At 37.9% G+C, this 21,223-nt stretch overlaps 2 protein-coding genes and 1 pseudogene across 2 annotated transcripts; 1 reads left to right on the forward strand and 2 right to left on the reverse strand.

Annotated features, from left to right (window-relative positions):
- Positions 1–483: 483 nt before the first annotated feature.
- On the reverse strand, positions 484–1,864 carry LOC132182180 (sphinganine C4-monooxygenase 1 pseudogene; annotated as a pseudogene).
- A 2,463-nt stretch (positions 1,865–4,327) lies between these two features.
- On the forward strand, positions 4,328–9,143 carry LOC132182865 (NAP1-related protein 2). The gene is made up of 10 exons (XM_059596222.2): positions 4,328–4,560; positions 5,511–5,633; positions 5,765–5,815; positions 6,050–6,121; positions 6,303–6,416; positions 6,502–6,563; positions 7,333–7,390; positions 7,549–7,605; positions 7,753–7,797; positions 8,906–9,143. Exons 1-10 carry the CDS (start codon positions 4,447–4,449, stop codon positions 8,975–8,977), a joined length of 768 nt encoding a protein of 255 aa, XP_059452205.1. The 5' UTR covers positions 4,328–4,446; the 3' UTR covers positions 8,978–9,143.
- A 1,740-nt stretch (positions 9,144–10,883) lies between these two features.
- LOC132180738 (thyroid adenoma-associated-like protein) lies at positions 10,884–20,910 on the reverse strand. Its single transcript, XM_059593657.2, has 4 exons — positions 17,488–20,910; positions 16,997–17,268; positions 15,435–16,031; positions 10,884–13,479 (listed from the first exon to the last, which is right to left on the reverse strand). Exons 1-4 carry the CDS (start codon positions 20,812–20,814, stop codon positions 11,040–11,042), a joined length of 6,636 nt encoding a protein of 2,211 aa, XP_059449640.2. The 5' UTR covers positions 20,815–20,910; the 3' UTR covers positions 10,884–11,039.
- Between the last annotated feature and the right edge of the window lie 313 nt (positions 20,911–21,223).

The raw sequence follows: 21,223 nt of genomic DNA on the forward strand, positions 1-21,223 counted from the left end.
TCATATATTGGTGAATCCCAATTACGAAAGTTTAATTGGGCATTTGGCAGAGGAGGTGGGTGTACTAGCTAGTTAGGTGGATCGATAGTTTCCAGAAAGATACCATGGATGGGCTAATCCAATGTTTTTGTGTTTATTCTATTTTATGTTTCAAGTTGATGTGTTTAAATCTGAGTGGATGTTGTAAATAAGTGAGTTTACACCACATTCTGATTGTAAGAATTTTCTAAATTACAGCGTAAACACCCTAGCTAGTGCAAACATAGAAAAGATTGGGAAATGATGTAATAATATATAATATAGCTAAAAGTGCATGCATACAAAACTTTCACCTCTATTTTTATGTATCCATATATAAATAAACTTTATTAATTAATATGTATATACAAATTATTTGGCACGGCAACCAGTCAAATATTATTGTCCAAAAAACTCTTGGCCAATGATGAAATCATCTGGATATCCATTAAATAATCACTGCCTCTAATTACAATCATTTGTAGGTCGTGCTTGAAATCCCCCTCCTGCCCTCTTCTCAAGTGAATAAGGCATGTAAGTTCCTAAGATTCTATCCCACAAGACAAAGAAGGGCTGTGAGAAGTTGTATTTGCTGCCATAGAGCTGGTGGTGGACATCGTGGTACGCAGTGTTATTTTTAAAAACAATGTGGAAGAGATTCCCCGGAATCCATAATCCGCAGTGGTCGTCCACCGTTTTGACGGTTGCGAAGGAGAAGAAGAAGATGGAGGCTCGAGGGGACATGCCGGAGAGGAGGAAGGACAATGCCCCACCAACGGTGTCTAAAGCAAGCCCCTCCAAGGGATGGTTGTATAGAGCTCCAAAAGCATAAGGGACTACAAGCCTGTGGTGCTGAGAATGAATGTGTTTGTATAAAAACTTGTTGTGGTGCATGTATCTATGCATGAAATATTGCCATGTGTCTAAAACCAGCATGGCAATGAAGAATTGTGTTCCCAGGTCAAAGAGGGAAGGACATGAATCTTTTGTCGCAACACTATCATTTCCTGTAACCTGCATTTACACATTGTTAGTTATCTGATGAGCAGCACACGTGAAAGTCTATATGAAACTCACCTGTCCCGAGTAGGTAGTGGTAATAGGATAGTCTGAAATTTATTTGAACAAATAAATCTTATATGGACTCTCTTACAATATAAAGACAAAAGCATTCAATTTACAACCTTGTAAGTTTAAGAGTTGTTCACAAAGATGGTTTTAATCAATGTTTCTTGTCTTGAATTTAAGTTGAGTATTTATTATATATTTGTAAGTATTGATTAATTGTATTTGACTATTAATGACGACATATTCCTAGTATTTATGAAGGTTGTTGAATTGTAAGTCTATATATAGTATAGTGGAAAGGTGAGAATCCAAATCAAGTCATTTTGTATTAATCTGTGAATAATTATTAGAGTGGTTGAGCAAGGCTCCCCATTATCTATCTCCTTCCCTTGTTGTGCATTAATTTGTTTTCAATTTCTCTCCATTATCATCAATGATCGATCAACCTTAGCTATAATACTCAAGGAGGAGGAGAATTAATTAACGTCGTAAGCAAGAAAGAAATTAAACCATGCAAAGGAATCGACCATAAACTTAACATATATACCTTGAACAAGATTATGGCAGCAGCAGCTTGAATTGTTTGTTGAAGAAGCACGCCTTTAACAACGGTCTGCTTGGAAACCAGGTTCTTCACATTTTCTTCTTTTCTTGAATGCAGCCTATAATTTTCTGATGATCCAAACAAAACGTAAACTCCGGAGTATGCCCAATACACCAATATGGGCACAACAGTACCCAATAATTCATCTGATACACCAAAAGATCCAAAATCCATTGCCCATCTACCACAAGACATCATAAAATATATGTTATTTAACAATCTTACTCCAATCCCTACCTAATTGGCTTTTGGAATTGGAGTTTCTGCCTAATTATCTCCTCCCTCAACTTTTCTTGTTCTTCTCTCAAAATGGTGGTGTTATAGGTTGATGTGGGGGGGAGGCATAAGGGAAGAAAAAGGAGAGGAAGAGAAGAGGTGTCAAAAGCGGCAAAATGGAATATTGCCAGAATTCATGATCTCTGATAAATCTAATTATCAATGAACAGTTTAAAATCGGACATTGATTTTGTAATGGAAGGAGGAGTATCAATAGGCTATTCAATTCCTAAATATGGATGGAAACCTCTAGATTTAATTATTTTTATTTTTATTTTTATTTTATTTTTGTTCAAATTTTGTCACTTCAATATTTTATCACTTGGTTGATCACAGGATTCATTTACTTGAATTATTATGATGGCAGTTTGTATTTCTGGAGGATTATATTAATAGTAATGCTACGTCCTACACAAACAAACAAGGGCGAAATTAGGTGTATGGGTTAAAATTTCCTCTAAAAAATTAAAATTGTAAATGTTTACCCTCTAAAATTAATTTTTTAAACGAAAAAAAAAAAAAAAGTTTTTATTTTTATTTATTTATTAAAATAGTAATGCTACATGGTCTAGTAGCTAGACCTTGCCACATTAGCTTTGTGGGATATTTGTGCAACGTTTGTGTGGTATGTAATTCTAACTTTTATGTGTTCCATTTATTCTAAATCTTTTGACCTATTGATTAGGTACCTATCATTATTGGTATCAAAGCAGGCACGACACAACCTCACGTATTTAAATCTCAAAGGAGACGATTTATATAGAATACTATGCCACGAAAATGAAAAGGACTACCATATCTTGAGTGAAAAGCCCAACTATAAAGTACGTTGCCATGGATGTTGGCACAAAAGTGTGATAGATTGTTATAATCTTAGTGGAGCCCAATTTAAAATATAAGCGTTAAATTGGACCAACCTAATATGGCGTCTTGTTAGCTCTTGAGCTTTTAACCTATCTATTAGCCCGGTACCTAACAAGTTTATCCACTAGTAAATTGCTAACCAGACCCGTTCCATTAGGTTAGGTAATTAGTAACTCATTGACCACAAATCTTGTGCACATACGTGGTTTTAAGTGTCATATACATCGACATTTTGCCAAAAAAATCATTGTGCCATATAAAATAGAAGCATTGTATTTTTATAAAAAAAAAAAAAAAAAAAAAGTTGATGAAAATTTTCAAACATACAAGGAAAAAAAAAAAAAGGCTCAGCGAAGACTGGGCTAAGAGTATACGTATATATGTAGCCCAAGCATCGCTGTGGAACGCTCCTTTGGCAGCCCAAATCTCCACTGACCAAAACTATTTCATTAACCATAATTTAAATTCTATTAATTTAGTGTTAATAATGATGGTGAACAAATAATATTTGTTGGGCCCCTGCATCTAATACCCGGCCAGTTCATCTATCAACCAATATGAGAACAGCTACATGATATCATACCGGATTTCCTCCTTCGACATGTTAGTTACCGCCAAGGACGGAGGAAGGGGGACTGGCATACGCCATGGTCCCTTCCCCCTCAAATATGGTCCATGCCTATAATAATTTTTGACTCTGTTCTTGATCACCGTCCTCATGATTCCGCGTGAGACAATTACATGATAAGAGTAGTGAGATGTAGGAAATACTTGCAATAGGAAAGTATCCAATAAAGGCATAACAGGAGGTAGATGGCTACGACAAAATTTGTATAAACAACGGCAGACATAAGGTAAATGAGGATTTTCATCTCTTTCATTCGCACTATATCTACTTTTCTTAAGATTATTTCGTTACTCATATTAACTTAACTATCATATCTATTCCTTACCGACCCATTCAAATAAACTCTTTTGCTGTGTTTTTTCTTCCTTAAAGGTACTTCTATTTGTTACCTCGACACATGGTCAATTGTTTTAACAATTTTGATGAACTTGTTTTTAATGTAGAGGGTGTGTTTAAGTTTTTGTCACAACTAATCTATATAAAAATATTCACATACAATTCAAAACCTAGAACACTCCTAAAAAAAACCAAAAATAATTATTTTTTTATATCTAATTAAAATAATTTTTCAAAAAAAAAAAAAAAAACCCTCTAAAACACTCTAAAGTAACAAGTAACAAACGTACCAAAAATTTATAATGAAAAAAAAAATAAAAATTATCTTGATGGTTTAAGTAAAAGAATTCAAAGTGGAAAAATTATGGGAGTGACGTCGAGACCAGTGAACCTTTCTCTGTGTCCTAAAATATCTTTTTCTTAAACCCTAAGAAGTGTGGGGCCCACAATCCCACCCACGACCCAGAGGTACGGAGACACAATGCAAAGAGGCTTAAGAAATTCCTCTACTTCCCTGCTATAAATAACCACCAAAGCAACCCTGCATTTTCTTTAAAACCCCTTGGCCGATCTCTGTCTCTGCTGCCTATAAAGCGCCTCATCGCTGAGCTCGCCGTTTCCCTCACTTTCCCGAGAAAGTTTAGGGTGAGAAATGGTGGCGGACAAGGGGAAAAAATCGAAGGTCGCGGAGGATTCCGATAACATTGACGGTGAGCTCGTTCTGTCTATCGAGAATTTGCAGGAGGTTCAAGATGAACTCGAGAAGGTTATATTTTCAACTCCCTTTTCTATTCTCGTGCGTGATTGTTTGTTTGTGTAGCTGCATCATGCATGTTATGTGTGTTTATGTCACTATGATTGTTTTGATGACCCATCACTGTAGATTTTTGATTATGCTAATATGGTTTTTTGTATGTTGGGTTTGTTGGGTAGAGTTTAAACTGGGATATGGAGAGTGGGTTTGCTTTTGTTGATTGCAATAATTGTGTATCATCGAGTAGTGTACTTTAGCTTGTTTGTTGGAAACACTGTTTTGTGATAACGTGTGCAATGATGTTGTAAATGATGATTCATTAGAGTAATTTTCTGAAGAAAAATGAGCATATAGCTGGAATAAATAAAAAAATTTGAACCTTGGACTGTTCAGGTTCAGGAACTAAAGGAACCCTTAACTCAATTCTGAAACATAAGGCCAGGGTGTGTTAAATTGTATAAATAATGAGTTGCTTGTAAATGCTGCACCTGCAATCCTATAATCTTGAGGTTTCTGTTCATTCTCATGGAATTGAATTACTCTATTTCCTTTTCATAGTGCTGGTACTGAAGCTACAAACCCATATTCATGTATGGAGGAAAATTGTGAGCCATTGCTATGGTTGGTTTTATGATGTTCTCTTCAGATTGTTACTGTTATTGTTGCTAGTGACTGAAATTTCATGCAATGTGCTTATTCAAATCAGTAAATTTGTATAACAAAAATAAAAGGGTATGATTGAAACCATAATGGGGCAATACTGTTATTGGGGATTTGCAATTGCTCCCATATACATTGATTTTATATTCCTTTTACTTTTTTCTTTATTGAATTAGATAATTGTATTTCCAATACAGTTTATTTGCAAACTAGTTTGAAACTGGGGTAGTTGTAATTGTTGAGAGATTTTTAAATGGATTATAATTTTGATGAAGTTCAGTAATTGTATTGGCACCCGACAGGTCAATGAAGAGGCCAGCGACAAGGTGTTGGAAGTTGAGCAGAAGTATAATGAGATACGCAGACCTGTCTATGTCAAACGGAATGAGATCATCAAAGCTATTCCTGACTTCTGGTTAACTGCTGTTAGTGATTTATACATCCTCAAAGCCTTTTATTTCTAATTAACTTAATAACGTTTCAGATGTGTAACAATGCATGTCTATCCTTACTACATTTACGGCTGTATGACTTATGCATGTTTTTCTCTATGCAGTTCCTGAGCCACCCTGCACTTTGTGATCTTTTGAGTGAGGAAGACCAGAAGGTATGGTGCACGAACTGAAAATTAGTTAATCAGAATGTTCCTTCTGACATCAACTAAGTCTTTAGATGTACAATTTTTTTTTTAACTTTCCTTTTTCTACAATTTACTGGATTCAGATTTTTGTTTGTGTAAATTACTGAAGACCAATATTGTATTGTAATTCTGAAGTTTCAGCAGACTGGGAATAAATGCTCCTGCAATTTAACTGATTTCCTTTTCTTTACTCTTGAATAGATCTTCAATTACTTGGACTCTCTAGATGTGGTGGATTTTAAAGATGTGAAGTCGGGGTACTCCATTACATTTGTAAGCTTCTTCATCCATGCTTGCTTAGTTGACCTCTCGATTCTTTTGAGGTGCTAGTTTGTTGCCTCTGTTATTTATTCTTATACTAATTTTGTTTATTATATAGTTTTCTTATGCAGTTTAATGGTGTCTTAATGAGAATTGCTAATGTGTCTCTGTGTAACCAACTCCTAATTTTCAGAACATGAATGAGAATCCTTATTTTGAAGACACAAAGCTGACGAAAACCTTCACATTCTATGATGAGGGAACGACCAAGATAACTGGTACGAACATCAAGTGGAAGGAGGGAACGGTAATGGTTACACCTTTGGCAATTTTTACTTTATTTAATTGCAATCCCCTCCTTTTTTCCTTAAGATTTGGTAATGATTGTGAAGGTTGCTTCTAATGGAGTTGATCACGAGAAAAAAGGAAACAAGCGGCCGCATGCTGATGAGAGGTGGTTTTCTAGCCACTCTTTGCATTCTTAAATGCAGCATATTTTATACCTGTAGGCACTGAGTAGAACTATACCTAAGATTGAGAAGTCATGGAATGGGCCACATAATTATTGATAATGTGCGCATACGGTATGAATTCATATGATTGTTTCTTCGGGCAAATACATGTTGGAAAAAATTTGACTGTTATACTTACATATTTATCATATACTTCTTATCTTAAATTGTATCATTTTAAATTAGAAAGGGATGTCGGTCCTATTGTAGGAAGGGGGTTGAATTAGGCTCAAGCCTGTTGGGGTTGGGTTTATGAGGGGTGTTAAATTACTTCATACTCATTCTAATAGTGCACCCTTTTTCACAGATTAGATCATTATATACCCTCAGACTTTGCTTGATTTTGTTTTCTGTCACAAAAGAAATCTCGCTTTCAATATGGTTTTTATGCATGACAATATTTCATTTCTTTCATTTTAGTTTACAATAAATAAATTACCTAACAACGAGAAAGGCAGGTTTAGATTAGCATTACTTGACCAATAGATAGACATATGAGTTGTTTTTCTGGAATTCTTCCTCTAATAACCTTTGGCATTGTTGCTTTTTTGTGACGGTATTTTTATATAATAGCTCATGTTAAATATGAAGAAAAAATTGATTTCTGAGCCACCTCCATAGAAATTTTTTTTTCCTGTTTTGTTCTTGTTTTACTTTTCATCTTCATAGGCATGTTCCCTGACTTACTCATCGATATTATTAAGAATGCAGCTTCTTTAGTTGGTTTGGTGAAACCCAACAGAAAGATATTACAGAGCTCCATGATGAGGTAAGTTCTGTTCTGTTATTTTAATTATCGGGTTGTTGTGCGGTTTATTCTTAAGTTTCAAACTTTGGTTCCTTATGTGAGCAATTAATGATGACCTTTTGAAGTGTTATTGCATATTTATCTTACTAAATTACTTGGTTTTCCCCATGAATTTGCAGATTGCAGAGATAATAAAGGAGGACTTGTGGCCCAATCCTCTTAAGTATTTTAACAATGTAATTTTATTCATCATCTGTTCCTTTTTTTTTTCTGTAGTATTTTTTTTTGTCTGTGTAGCAACCCAAAAAATATTTCTTAAATTATTGTTTGCTTTTTTCTCTCAACTTTGTTTAAAGAGTAAATCTTTGATTTCACTGTATCAGGAGGCTGATGAAGAGGATTCTAATAGTGATGGAGATGATGAAGAGGTATTACGCAGTATTATTTATTTGAATAACTACACGAACACACAGATGTTTGTTGTGTGGTCAGCATGCTATGTTATCGTTGGGAATTTTGTGTTTTTCACTTGCACTTTTCAATGTCTCATGTGCCACGTGACCTCATGATTACATATATTTTGCAGTTATTTTCTCTCTCCCATGATAGATGATATAAGTAATGAATCTTATTTAGAAAGATATAGGGGTGCCCCGGCACACAGGATAATAACCTCCCAAAAGAAATCTGCTTCAAAAGTATAATCATTCCAAGAAATTAAAAATTGGAAACATGCAAATATTAGATGAAACAGACATCTAACTATGCAACAACAGTAGCTCAGCCACATCGGAGGTTCGGCTTTTCCTATCACACAAATAGCATCCATAAGACATAGCAGGGCGCAGGGCTCATTTGCAGTTCCTACTACACTTTCAACTCCCAAATCTTCCTATTCTAATTAACAAGCAATTTCGATTCTAGACATTACCTAAGAAATTCCAAACAAAGAAAAAAAACTATAGACCACAAATCTCGGACAACAAGAGAGGTGAAGAGAAAGGTGATCCACTATCTCACTGCTGCTCTTTCCATATGGAAGAGTGCTTTCTACCTCTCCTATTCCCCATTTTCCTTCCTAGCACGATGTGGTTTACTTGTTGGTTGGGTTTACAAGTGTGTATCAACTCTTGGCTGGTGCAGCAATATACATGTCTATTTCCCATTACTTAAGTCTGTTAGCAATTCAAAATTTGTGACTAGCTTTAGCATTGTAACCAACTTAATTAATGGACTGGTTAGCATTCTTTTCTCCCACCTAATCTTTTGGGGCCTTTCTGTTATTCAAGTGGTAAAATTATTCTAATTCCTGTAATATCTGGATTGAAAAGCCTAGATTTTTATTTTTTAAAAAGGCAAAGGCATTACAATACGTTGTAGAGAATCGCTAATCATATTTAATTGTGCTTCATGTGCTGTCTGTGAAATGCAGTCAACTACATGAACCTTTTTAGATGATACCCTTCATATTTGTTAGTGCCTCGTATGTGACTATTATTATTCACTTGTCCTGACCGCTGGACAATTCCTGTGCAGGAAAATGTTGATGATGATGAAGAACAAGACGATAACGAAGATGACGAAGACGAAACCAAGGGAGCTAGCTAAGCTCTTTCTGGCATACTTGCCATTATATCTTTTTTTTTGTCTTATGGTTCGTGGCAACGAGAAGTGCAATCTCTAGTTAGTACAAACCTTTGTGGTTACACAGGATTTACTGTGCTGGTCACACTTTGTAACAGATTGTCATGTTATTTACTAGTCTTTTTGCTTTGCTGCACTCTGGCAGATTTTTATTTTCACCAGTTGAACTCCCATGTGCAAGAAGCATTTTAATGGCTCGCAAATGTAGCCATTACATTAGATTACAGAAGTCCAATATAGCACCAGGGAACGCCTTCTTACATAAAACACCTTATTACAAGTGAGGGTTCAGATAGGTTCGCCTTAATCTGTGCCCCTTTTGCTTATGAAACTGCCTTGCACGGCTCATTGAGAAGACCGGGTCATTTGTTTGTCCCATTTTTTACGTTTTGTAATTATTCTCACACTGCTTTAGTTTGTTTTGGGTCTATTGTTGGGGAGTCCACCATTTTTTCGTTTTTAGAATCGCCCTCTCCTTTTTTCTTTCGGATCAGGAGTGTAAAGGATCCTTCTTTGTAACCCTTTTCTTACTCAATTAAAAAAAAAAAACCAAACTAAAGAACGTTACCCAAGTATTGCCCTTTCATAAAAGATCTGCTCAAACCAAGCTTTGCAACCATCTCCAGCTTGTGTTGCCAACAGTGGGCAAGAAAAGATAATGAATTTTAAAATTACTATTAAATTAAAATTCGTAATTTATTTCAAGTTAAATAATAATTTCAAAAGTCGAGATTGTATAGAATTACCTATCAAATAAATTCCTCACATTACTTATCTTTGTTTATTGTGGCAAATAGATAGTAATTTGTACCCATATATGTCAAATTATTTCAAGATCGGTTCTGCCAAAAGCCGTTACGTTAGTATTAATATATGACTGACTAAATAAATAAGCACAAGAAAAAGACAGCCAAACCTTAGGCTGTTTTAATGAAGGAAATATGCTTTCAAGCTGTCCAATTGACAACTTGTTAATTATTGGTCCATCTTGTTAATGTGTTTTTAGTTGGAATGACATATGAGCCGACTCTGCAACTCCCAGTATCCTCTAGCTACACAGAGGTTACATGTAAATTTCCTTTTCATTTAACTCTTTATCATTTTAAGTGGTGAAGATAATTCGGTGTCATTTTCAAAAGAGAATAACTTATATAGGGAGATTGCACAAAAGTCACATTTTGTGCCACCAATAAGAAGCTGACACATCAGCCAATTTCATTAAACTTATACTTAAAACAAAAACTCAACAACACCAGATTATACTCTAATAAAATAATTTTTTTTTTTTAAAAAAAAAAAAATAGAATTGGAGCGGCCACCCCTCCCCCACTTGGGGTGGCCGGCCGCCACCCCCAAGCCATGGGGTGGCCGCACGGCCACTCCCATGGCCTAGGGTGGCTCGCCGGCCACCCGTAGGCCATGGGGTGGCGGCCAGCCACCCCAAATCCCCAAGGCCAGCCACCCCATGGCCTTGGGGTGGCGGCCGGCCACCCCAAGTGGGGGAGGGGTGGCTGGCAAATTTATTTATTTAAAAAAAAAAAAAAACAATTAATTTTTATTTATAATCTGGTGTAGAGAGGCTTTTTTAAAAAAACTTAAGTCTGATAAATTTAGCTTAAGTGTCACCTTCTGATTAATTGCACAAAACCTACCTTTTGTGCAACCTCCTTATATAAGTTATTCTCTTTTAAAAAATGGTGACCATATTGTCAGGTTACCATTTAATCTTCTTAGGTTATACAGAAGCCAAGCAGACATCAGAGTCCAAAGTCTCAGATTGATGCCATACTGTATATCAAACCACTTTGAGAGAAAGATGTGATAGTTTGGTATCCTTTAACAAGCAACAACCAAGGGAGAACAAAAATGATAAAACATAATCTCATTCAACATCCATATAACTTCAGCTTTTAAAACAAGCAAGTTTTGAAGACCGTAGCACAGAAATTGTACATTTCTCAAAAATTTCAAGGGCCCCTATTAAGGACTCGAATATGACTCTTGCATCTATTGTACATACTCGATCTTACCTAAGAAGAAAATAAGGATCAAAACCATCCCAAATACAGTCATCTCTAAACTCAGGGATCAAGTGGTCAGCAGTCGTACCAACATTATTCTGATGTAATCTAACAACTAACAAATACAGGTTAAATATCAAAGGGTTCCTAAGAAATGGATTAATAGTTCTACCAAGTTCAACAACATCAGATAGCAGAGGTGTACGGTCCTCTGTGTTACTGTTTCCATTGAAAATGCACTTCGAAAGGGTATAAAAAGCAAGCAAATTTGCATACATCGGTAAGAAAGCATCCTTGTGGTTGCCCACACCTCCTATCCAATCAACTCCTCCCTGTTTCTCAACATAGTCCTTGGCGAACACCATCAACTGATGGCAGAATCTGTGCCTCCAGCCGTACAAAGAATTTCTGAATCCCTCTTTGTCTGAGACTTTAACTGCCCAGGATTTTGAAACTGGCAGCATCTCTAAATGAAAACAGCAAAGTTGACAGATCAAAAGCTTCTCTTCGTGATGATTATCAATTTCCTTGTCAAAGACCCGTCTCACAAGGTCTCCTTTAGATACTGCATAACCAGTTGCATTCAGTACCCACTGCAAAAGGTAATCAAAGTACTCAATCCAGTGAGCAAAGACAGAAGACAGATGGTCAAAACACAACCCTATTACTTTCTCCACTTGGGTTGGAACCTTTCCAGCATGAGAGCATCTTCCACATCCTTCCAATAAAAAACACTTTTGAACATCCAAGGCAAGCCTCTGCCTGATCCCGTCATCCTCATCCTCCAGCAGCTGGATACAAGTGAACCATATATCCAGTATTTGACAAGCATACTTGTTGAGAGCTTCATTTGGCTCAAAATGAGAGCGTAAATCCTTATCTGGGATTTGGTCATTGAGCACAGAAGAACCAATAAGCACAGCTTGTTCCAATAATCCAGATGCTATCACAGATTCTGCTGCAGCCTTGCGCATGTTTATTGGCTCAGAAGAGGCACTATGTTGTTTAATTAGGCTAGTGAAAAAGCTGATGCAATCATACAAGCGGGCCGATCTTTCCAATTGATCAGATTTGCAATGGTCAGCGGATTTCCTCAACTCTAGAATGCTTATAAATAAACTGGCAAACCGCTTTACACATATTCCCATGCAGCAGATGAGTGTTTCTCGAGTCTTTGATTGTCTTGTTAGTTTGTACAAGGAAATTAGCCTATCCCAAAACTGAAACAAAGAATCACATTCCATCACACCAATGTAAAATGTTTGAGTCCCTTTTTCATCACTAAGTTTCTGAAACTGAAGCAAGTTCCAAGCAAAAAGAATCCTGAGAATGTAATATGTGCATCTATTATTCTTTTCCAAGTCTAAGAGCTTCATCATTGTTGCCTGGAGGTTGGTTTTGGTCCAGTTCTGAATTAGCCTAATCTCACTGCTAGACAGATCATGGACCTCACAACCTGGTGCAGTTGCTTTCAGGAACTTAAGCAGCCACTTCAATGTTGCAAGTCGAACTTCATATGATGTATCTGACAAGGAGCATATCAGCCTTTCCTGGAGTCCAGCAAAAGTATTCTCTATTTCAGGTAACTTCGACAATTTTGAATCAAGTGGAGGACATCTTTGTGGCATCTGAAGAAACTCTTCAGACACTTTCTTAGATGCTTGAAATACACAACTAAAATACGAAAAAGCCGCATGTTCACGAAGTTCCGCTATGGTGGGATCATAATACGACAGCCCATAAGAAGCTTCAATATCCAAGCATTCTCTAGATGACTCTAATAATAGGTTCCTGATGGCATAGAAATTTTTGCTCATACCGCATGTCCGTGCAATACTAAGCATGTGATCCAAAACCCTCAAGAAAGTGGCATTGAGAATGGGGCAAGGGCACATTCTGGGGCTTGCAATCCATGAACGCATCATCAGAACTTGGAACAACTCACCAAGAATCTGATCTTTCTTTGAGAAATCAGCAAGATCTCTACAGTTCATATCTAGAAGAGAACTTAACTGCAATAGTAGTCCATGTACTGAATTTAAAGAAAAATGGCGAGAACCTTGGGTCACATCCAATGAAACAGGGGATGCTGTGTGTTGGTTTTCCACACAAGGCAACTCAGAGGCTATATTGAGAAGGACAATTGGCAATTTTTCATTAGATACAATACCAGTTAAAGCTCTAGATGCAAGAACACGGACTCGTAGATTGCTTTGGGTTGAACACCTCCTGATGAATGGCATGAACATGAAAGGGTCAAGGTCATCTCCAGTCTCACTTGCAATTGTTGAAGGCTTGAGCCTGGACAAAAGTATGAGTATAGGGCACAAGCTTGGGTGCACAACATTTGCCAGGTCAGATTCTGAATGTCCAGAGGGCATATCACCAAGCAACTCGGTTGCAACTTTTAGTTCATTGAAAACAAATGGATGCAATGAGGGATACCTTCACACAAAAAGTAAATCGAATTTATTGTTTAATAAAAGAAATAATTTTACAAAAACAAATCATTAAAAATTCATGCTAATCAGAAAGACGCAAATTTTAACCCAGAAACAAAATATGAAAAAGGGAAGAAAAAAAAAATCAAACTTCTTTTGGTCTAAAGACTCGTGTATGTCAGACAAGAAAGTATACAAATTAAAACTGCCAACTAAATTGTCATCATCAGACAGAGGTTGGAAGCCACAGTAAAAAGAACAAAGGTGTGTCAATATGAATTAATTACAAGGACCAAACCGAAATATAGAAACAAATTTTGCAATTGATTTTTTTTTATATTTTTTGTAATTCCTTGACGTAGCATTTGTGTTTCTTTTTCCTACCCAATCACCAAAACTCGTCAGCCAAATTCGAAAAATCCAACCCCTCCCCAGAATTTTATTCTTTTGTCTCAATTCTCAAATCAAGAACTAAATGGTTTTAAAAATTGACACAGATAACCAACTAGACTTCTGCAGGGTTAAAGTTCTTGGACAACTTTCCAAATTACTATGTGAACTGACAAAAGACAGAGACACTATGCCAGGCTAACCGCTTTGAATAAAATTTACAAATTCACAGAAGACAACCATGTTGGCAAGTGAACTTCCAAGGGAAAGTGTCCTTCGTTTAATCGAACAATAAGGCAACCGAGTCCCCTTCAATTGGTACTCAGTATGTACAAAGAGAGAAAAAAGAGGAAAGACTGAAGCAGCTCAAAAATGTTCAGAACTTGTAAAATAGATAAATAAACAAATGAAACAACCTATTCTTGTCAACATTTCAGTTTCCCCCGTAGCCCCACAACCAAACAGAGTCCAATAGAACAATATATTTTGTTGTAATCCAATATTATTTCTTTTTCTTTTTCTTTTTTAATTATTATTTATTTTTTATAACTAATGCAACTGCTTAGGAATACATTGCACTCAGTAAAGATGAGTGCAAAATATTTGTTGTAATCCTAAATTTTATTTTTTCCCATTCTTCCACTTTTCTGACAATAAAACAATTCAGATAACTGCGAATTACATATTAAATAAGAAGAAGCACATCGAGACAATGTAGTCCCTCCCCCCTCCCCCTCCAAGGTTTTCCCCATGTGCTAAAAACAACTCCAATTGTGATAATGATTAAGGATTAGCTTGTAAGCTCAAAAATTGGATTGTCATGCACTAAGGAGCCATGTAATAAAGAAATTTTCAAAGTAAAAATAACAAATCTGAAAGATTCCCTTCTCCATCAAGTTCTTTTGATTTCTACCTATTAGGCTTCAATTGTCTAACTCTGATGAACTCATTATGTGAACTTGAAACAATCTGTCTCAATACTGATTTCAACATGTTCGCCAAGACCATAGAAATAATTTTGTACACACCATGGATGAGGGACACAAAAGTAGCATTAACGCTCTTCTCAAACTTCCCTCGGCTATGAAACTCCTTAAAAACTTCCATGATGTCCTCTTTTAATACCTCCCAACACTTTTAGAAAAAAAGCAATAGAAAATCCATTAGGTCCTGGGGCCCTTATCACCATTGAATTCTCTTACCACCCCTAACACTTCACTCTCCACAAAGTCTCTTTACAACCAAATTTTCTCCTCCGCATCAACGTGCAATTTTTCAGCATTGATTGTAGTATATTGTAGTCCTACACCAATCTACAGCGGCTAAAATTCTACCCAAGATACATCAAACTCCAACAAGTAGAATATAGGGGTCATATTGACTAGAACTTGTAGTGTAGTTACACCCCCAAAAGGGAATCATTCCACCACAGGTTCATATAGGGTTCTATATTGATGACTTTCTAATAAACATTTTACAGGCAAATGGAAATTGTATAACCAAGTACTAAGTGCACCAAAAGTAAACAAAGAAATATTTAATCAAACTTGCTAGTCAAAGAAACCATACCTATGAAAAAATTCAAGCCCAGTTAATGCACGTCTAGCTGATTCTCGTTTTTGAACATTAAGGAATCCAATCACGCGACGTACCAAAGCAGTGTATGCCAGACAAGCACTGTTTCGTACCTCCCAGTATGGCGAAGAGAAAGAGCGAATAGAAACAATCAAAGCCTCAGCAGAGAAGCCTGAGACATCAGTAGCCAGGTTGGTGTCATTGAAAGCAGCTTTAAGGACGTTGAATGAGTGTACTGTAGGAATGACACCCTCATCACGCATCTTTGAGGAGTTTTCACTCTCATTTATTTGAGGTTGCAATGCATACTTGGTTTCTTGGTTTGATTTTGTTGACAAAATTTTGCATGAGTCGCCTTTTGTGCCACTGGTTTCAATTTGGTTCAGCATAGACCCATTAGCTACATCTATTAGCCACCGTAGTGCCCGAGGGAGGAGCTTCTTTGGTGCACCTTCTGGCTCCGAGAGAAACAGAGCAGTAAATGCAGCAGGAATGCCTGCACTTCTCCTTAATAAATCATCAACTATTTGTCCCTTGGCCACAGTTCTTTCCATAAGTTGCTCCATCCAGGATTCTGTCAACTTACAGAGTCTGAGAAGGGACACACCATATTAGAAAATATATTTACAATGTTTAAATGAAAAGAGAAACCATCAAAAACCTATGAACAGATTCAAACCCACAAACATGGAGTCCAAGATTTGACCATGGGATACTTTAAATATAAGTATAAAAAATAACATTGTTTGTAGACTGCAGACTCTTCAACACAGTGCAAAGGGAAGTAATATGCGGAATAGTTGATTCCTATTTGTTATAATTACAGCTTAGTTGGTTGACTTGATTTGAATTTCCTTCTCAACATCCAGAATCTAAATATATCTCTGAGCTTTCAGAAAGAATTAATATTTGATGTTTTTGTAATCCAACTAAAATATAATTTTCACCATGAATTCAGCAATTTATAGTTATGCATTTCCAGTTTCTCTTAAAGCTAATCTAACTCTGGTTGAATCAATGTGAAGGGAATTGATTCCATTCCATCACTGAATACTGCAATTTGTATTTCTTCAACATTCTTGTTTATTTCTAATCTATTTGGTCTAAGTTCTCAAAGAAACAACATATTTTTCCAGATTCATATTCTCTTTTAAACATTACTCAGTTCTGAGACAAAGTAAATGAGGGAATGTAGATACATCTGCAAGTACAGTTGCTCAAATTATGACAAATCATAAATTGAAGATTATGCTACAATAGCTAAGCTTAACTTGCCAGTCTGACCAGCATTGCTCATAAATGGTCCTTTTCATCTCAAAAAAACATGGACATTATTGCAGGAATTTTGTTATTTTTCAATAATGGAGCAGTTGGTTGGCGATATAATATATATTTTTTCTATTGCAATCTGCATTGCCGCTTCTGCTGTCTTAAAAAGAAACAAGGTTGTCGACTCCAATAACATACAAGAGTAATATATATCGTGATTCCTCTTCAAACTAGGTCAAAGGCATGAAATAAAATAGAAACTGTAAAAAGATCAAATGGGAACATACCTCGGATCATTTGAACAAAGTAGACGGTTGCAAAGAGCTGTGAATCCAGCCCTCGTCTTATCAATTGCACCATTATGCTTCATCTTCAGAAGGACTTCTAGAAAGTGGCTCCCAATTGTTTCAAGTTGTTTCACATCAAGCATCGCATCAGATATTGCCATCACCGAAGAATCAGCAGCATCAGAAAAGGCAACCCCAGACGCTAATGAATCTAAATTACTGCTACTTGGTAAAGGAATCTTTCTTATGATGGTTCCCAAAAGAAGACTCACCTGACAAAAAACATATATTACCATTAACAGTAATTAATATAACTCAAGAAATCTAACAAAACTGAGCACCTATATTGAATGCACAGGCAGTTCATGGGCATATTCTATCCATTGTGATCTAAACACAACTGATTACCACCAGAGAAATGAATGACAACATGCGCATAATTAGCTCACTTCAATGAACAGAAAAAAAGGAACCGGAAAAAAAATGAGTACCTCTTTCATAGCAAGCCAGCAACCAACCATAACTACTTGTTCCGGTCTAACATCCTGGACATTTTTTGACTTCGTGTCTCCATGGACTGAAGAATGTGCCGGCACACTCACCTCATTTGAAGCCTCGGACAAGAAATTATCATCATCAACCATGTCATCCATGTCCTCGGGCAGAAACCAAGCATCAGCAGAAACCACCCAAAGGGCTAAAGAAGTAATTTGCAAAATGAGCTCCAAGAGCTTCTCTAATAAATGTCTCATCTCTAAGATGCTGGCCAAGACAATATCAGAATTCCAATCCAATTCCTCAAAAGTATACCGTAGAGCAAGTAATACACCATGAACAAAGCTGTTCTTGCATGCTTCAGAAAGATCCCTCTCCCCATCCTCCACAGCAACATTTAACCAATCTACAAGTGATTTCATATATTCTATGACAGGATGCCTGGGTGTACCAGTCTGATAATTGCCATTTACTAATCCAGGCTGTGGACGAAAACAGACAATATTAACTGAAGCTTTGACGATCCACCCTAGCTCCAATACATACTTTCTAAATATAAGGCGTAAGGTCAGAGCTCCAGCATCACTTTCTCTCACACGTGGACTGCAGACTAATTTCTTAGCCCAGGCAATTACTTTCTGGACCATGTCTTCACTTGAAATTCCAGGGAGTGGAGTAGGAAACTGTAGCAATATACGAAAAGAACTCTCCCTCAGCCTGTCCCAACTATCTACTATCGACCCAACTAACAACAAAGTTGAATCAGGTAATAGAATTCCTTTATTGTACGGATTAAGACAGCTTTCAGGAAAAAGAGATCTACAGTCTTCCTGGAAAGAAGGCACAATAGACCAAACGTTAAGCATTATCTGAATGAGTTCCATGGCCATTATTTTTCTCTTGTAAGGAGCAGACGGATAGCATGAGAAAAATAAAAAACAACTAAACCACCTCATAAAATGAAAAAGATCATCTGCTCTATGAACTACTGTTTCCTTGCTTCCATTGGAAAGATGTGCTTCATTATCATCGCGATATACAAGTGGTTTCCAGCTCCCCTGCTTGAATTGTCTCTCCAAGGCTGTCCGAACCCGAGAAAAGAACTTTCTGAATAAGCTGGTCCACTTCATCTGAAAAGAAGTAGAGCAACACCTCATGTTTAATGGCACTGCTTCCTTCATCAAAGTGAGCTCTAAACGGGAAGGCAGGCTAGATGTTTTAGGGTTTAAGAAAAGAGTCTCAGCAGCATCTACACGGAGTAACTCATCAACATGGGTCAATGCCAGTACTAGCCACTCAACAGGGACTTCAATCTCCATCCCCTTTATGCAGACAAGAGCATAATGGGAAAGGCAATCTGTCTCTAGCCCACCCTCTTTCTGGTGAACCATGTTGTTTTGGGCACAATCAATGTCCCCCTCAATCAAAGCCAATGAACGAGATACCTTCAGCAATGACACTAAAATGGCCACTTGCTGTTCGACTTTAAGTTCCATGTTCCCAGAACCAAACTCAGGATATAACTGTCCATTCTCACGCCCATTTGGTCCAACAGAGATAAAAGCAAGCATAGAAAATATACTATCCACATCTACTTCAAGTAAGACAGGCAGAGCATAAGTGTTCAAATTTGAGCGAAGCTTTGAAACTCCAGAAGCAAGCCCATACATAAAGGGGGGCAAACAATGCCCTCTAAAAGCTGCATACCCATTTTCAATACCCTCACTGCTCCAGCACTCACCACGCAAGTACTCAACAAAACACTTCAAAAATGAAGTGGCAGCACAGCACACATCATCATCAATGTACGCCTGTATCGTTTCAAACAGCAAGTCAAGATTCATATCTAACATAGTCTTTGCCCCCAGCCTCTTGGTCAGCGAAGCTAAAGGAACGTATCTCCCCTTACAACGTGGCCCCAGATGGAGAAGATCCGAAGCAATCTTTCGCAAGAACGACTTCATTCTCTCACTACCCTCCGACCATCGAAGGGAAGATTGAACGTCTAAAAAGAGATCAAAAATGAGATGAACCTGCTTCACCGTTTGACTCAAGGGGTCTTCTAAGTTATTCCATATAATTCTCAACACCCGGGCTCCCATTTCCTCCGGAATCAAATCATAACCTCCTGACAAGTTACTAATATTCGCTAACATTGAGGTTTTTATCTGTTGCAAACAAATCTGCAACACGGTTAACGCATGAAAATTAAAATGGCTATCGTTTGGGTTCTCACAATAGTTACAGAGCTCAGGCAAAATCCCATCATACAGTATAGTCTTAACAGAATTACCACCACTCTCACCAACCTCATTGCCATTCAAACCATCCCCCATTACATCAAATTGGGTATTAAGCACATTTCGTGAAACCGCAGTAAGAATCCCTCTAATCAAGCAAAGTCTACTCAAAACCGAAACGTTTCGTACTTCACCATATAAATCACCCTTGTAAGGAACCTTTGCAATCACATCTCTAAGCTCAATCAAACCACGAGTAGTTTGATAGAATATACCTTCAATGATGAACAAACCAAGCTCTTGAGCGTTTAAACACGCTTGCAACGCCGCACAAAAGCTCACCCCTGCCGCCACGAAACAGTCCCTCGAGAACGCCGTTGAGTTTAGGACGTTCAAAATGACCGTCACGGCCGTTCCCAGAACATTCTCGGCGTCGTGACAGTCCGTGAACTTCGACGGGAACCGTTGGAGCAGGTAGTACAAGCACGAGAGAGCCTCCTGGCACTGTTCCATGACGATCGGGGACGGCCGAGCCGAGTCCTCCGTCTCCGAAACGACGCCGTCCAGGCTCGAAACGGCGTCTCGAGCCACCAAAATAGCGCACTCCTCAACGACGTTCGCCAAATACCCCAACTTGGGCATTCCCAGGACGGACAACGCCACGCGCGACGCGCAAAAGCGCGTCCGCTTACCTCCGCCATACTCGTCGCAAAGCGCATGGAGGCAGGCGCCGATGAGAGCATGATGGTGGCGCGTCTTGGCCAAGGCAGAGACTAGGGTTCGGTGCAGTGGCAGAGAGTTCTCGAGGAACAACACCTCCAAGTAGAAGCGGGCGGCCTCGGAGACCGAAGCCTCATCTTCGGCGTTGGATAATAAGTCGCTGAATGAGGCCGCGACTCTCTTCGCGTGGTCGACTTGGGCGTAAATGGAATTGAGAGAGACTAGTTTTTGCAACTCCTCGTAGAATTTTGAAGAGGTTGTTTGGAGTTTGAGGGCTAAGGACTCGGAGTACGAGCTGGGGAAAACGGCGGCGTTATAAGTGTAGCGGTGGCGGTGCTGTAGAGCACGCCATTTCGCGGACATGCTTCTGAGCGAATTGGAGTGAGAATCACGGGGATGAGAATTATACTTCTGAGAGTGCCGGGGGCGGCTAGAACAGGTAGTTTAACATGGGAGGAACGGTAGGGCGAAGAAAGAACAGAGAGAAAAGCTCTGCTAGGATTTTTATTGGGCTTGAGCATGCATGGAGGATTTGAGGGCCCTTTTCTGCTTTGAGGCCCATGGAAGCTGAAGACCGCAGCCAGCTCTTCCAGACCGTTTAGCCACTCGCAGTTTCAAGCCCATTTAAAATTTTTTGAGGTTGCTATGCCACGACACGGGCTGAACACCTCCTTCCTCAACCCAATTCCCGGCCTGTTGTCACGAAGTATTTACTTGGTTTTTGTTCAGAATCGGCTGGTAGAAGTTATTATTCAAATGATTCATCTGTTGA

This window comes from Corylus avellana, chromosome 5 (genome assembly GCF_965113065.1).
Source record: "Corylus avellana chromosome 5, dhCorAvel1.hap1.2, whole genome shotgun sequence".
NCBI lineage: Eukaryota > Viridiplantae > Streptophyta > Magnoliopsida > Fagales > Betulaceae > Corylus > Corylus avellana.

What these genes read in the sequence shown, in the direction of transcription:
- LOC132182865 (XM_059596222.2), top strand. Translation starts at nt 4,447, where the DNA reads ATGGTGGCGGACAAGGGGAAAAAATCGAAGGTCGCGGAGGATTCCGAT. An exon ending in CGGGGTACTCCATTACATTT is followed by an intron (nt 6,122 to 6,302) that starts GTAAGCTTCTTC and finishes CCTAATTTTCAG; the next exon opens with AACATGAATGAGAATCCTTA. An exon ending in GTGATGGAGATGATGAAGAG is followed by an intron (nt 7,798 to 8,905) that starts GTATTACGCAGT and finishes ATTCCTGTGCAG; the next exon opens with GAAAATGTTGATGATGATGA.
- LOC132180738 (XM_059593657.2), bottom strand. Translation starts at nt 20,814, where the DNA reads ATGTCCGCGAAATGGCGTGCTCTACAGCACCGCCACCGCTACACTTAT. An exon ending in GCTGGCTTGCTATGAAAGAG is followed by an intron (nt 17,269 to 17,487) that starts GTACTCATTTTT and finishes GTTTTTTGTCAG; the next exon opens with GTGAGTCTTCTTTTGGGAAC. An exon ending in CTTTGTTCAAATGATCCGAG is followed by an intron (nt 16,032 to 16,996) that starts GTATGTTCCCAT and finishes GTCCCTTCTCAG; the next exon opens with ACTCTGTAAGTTGACAGAAT.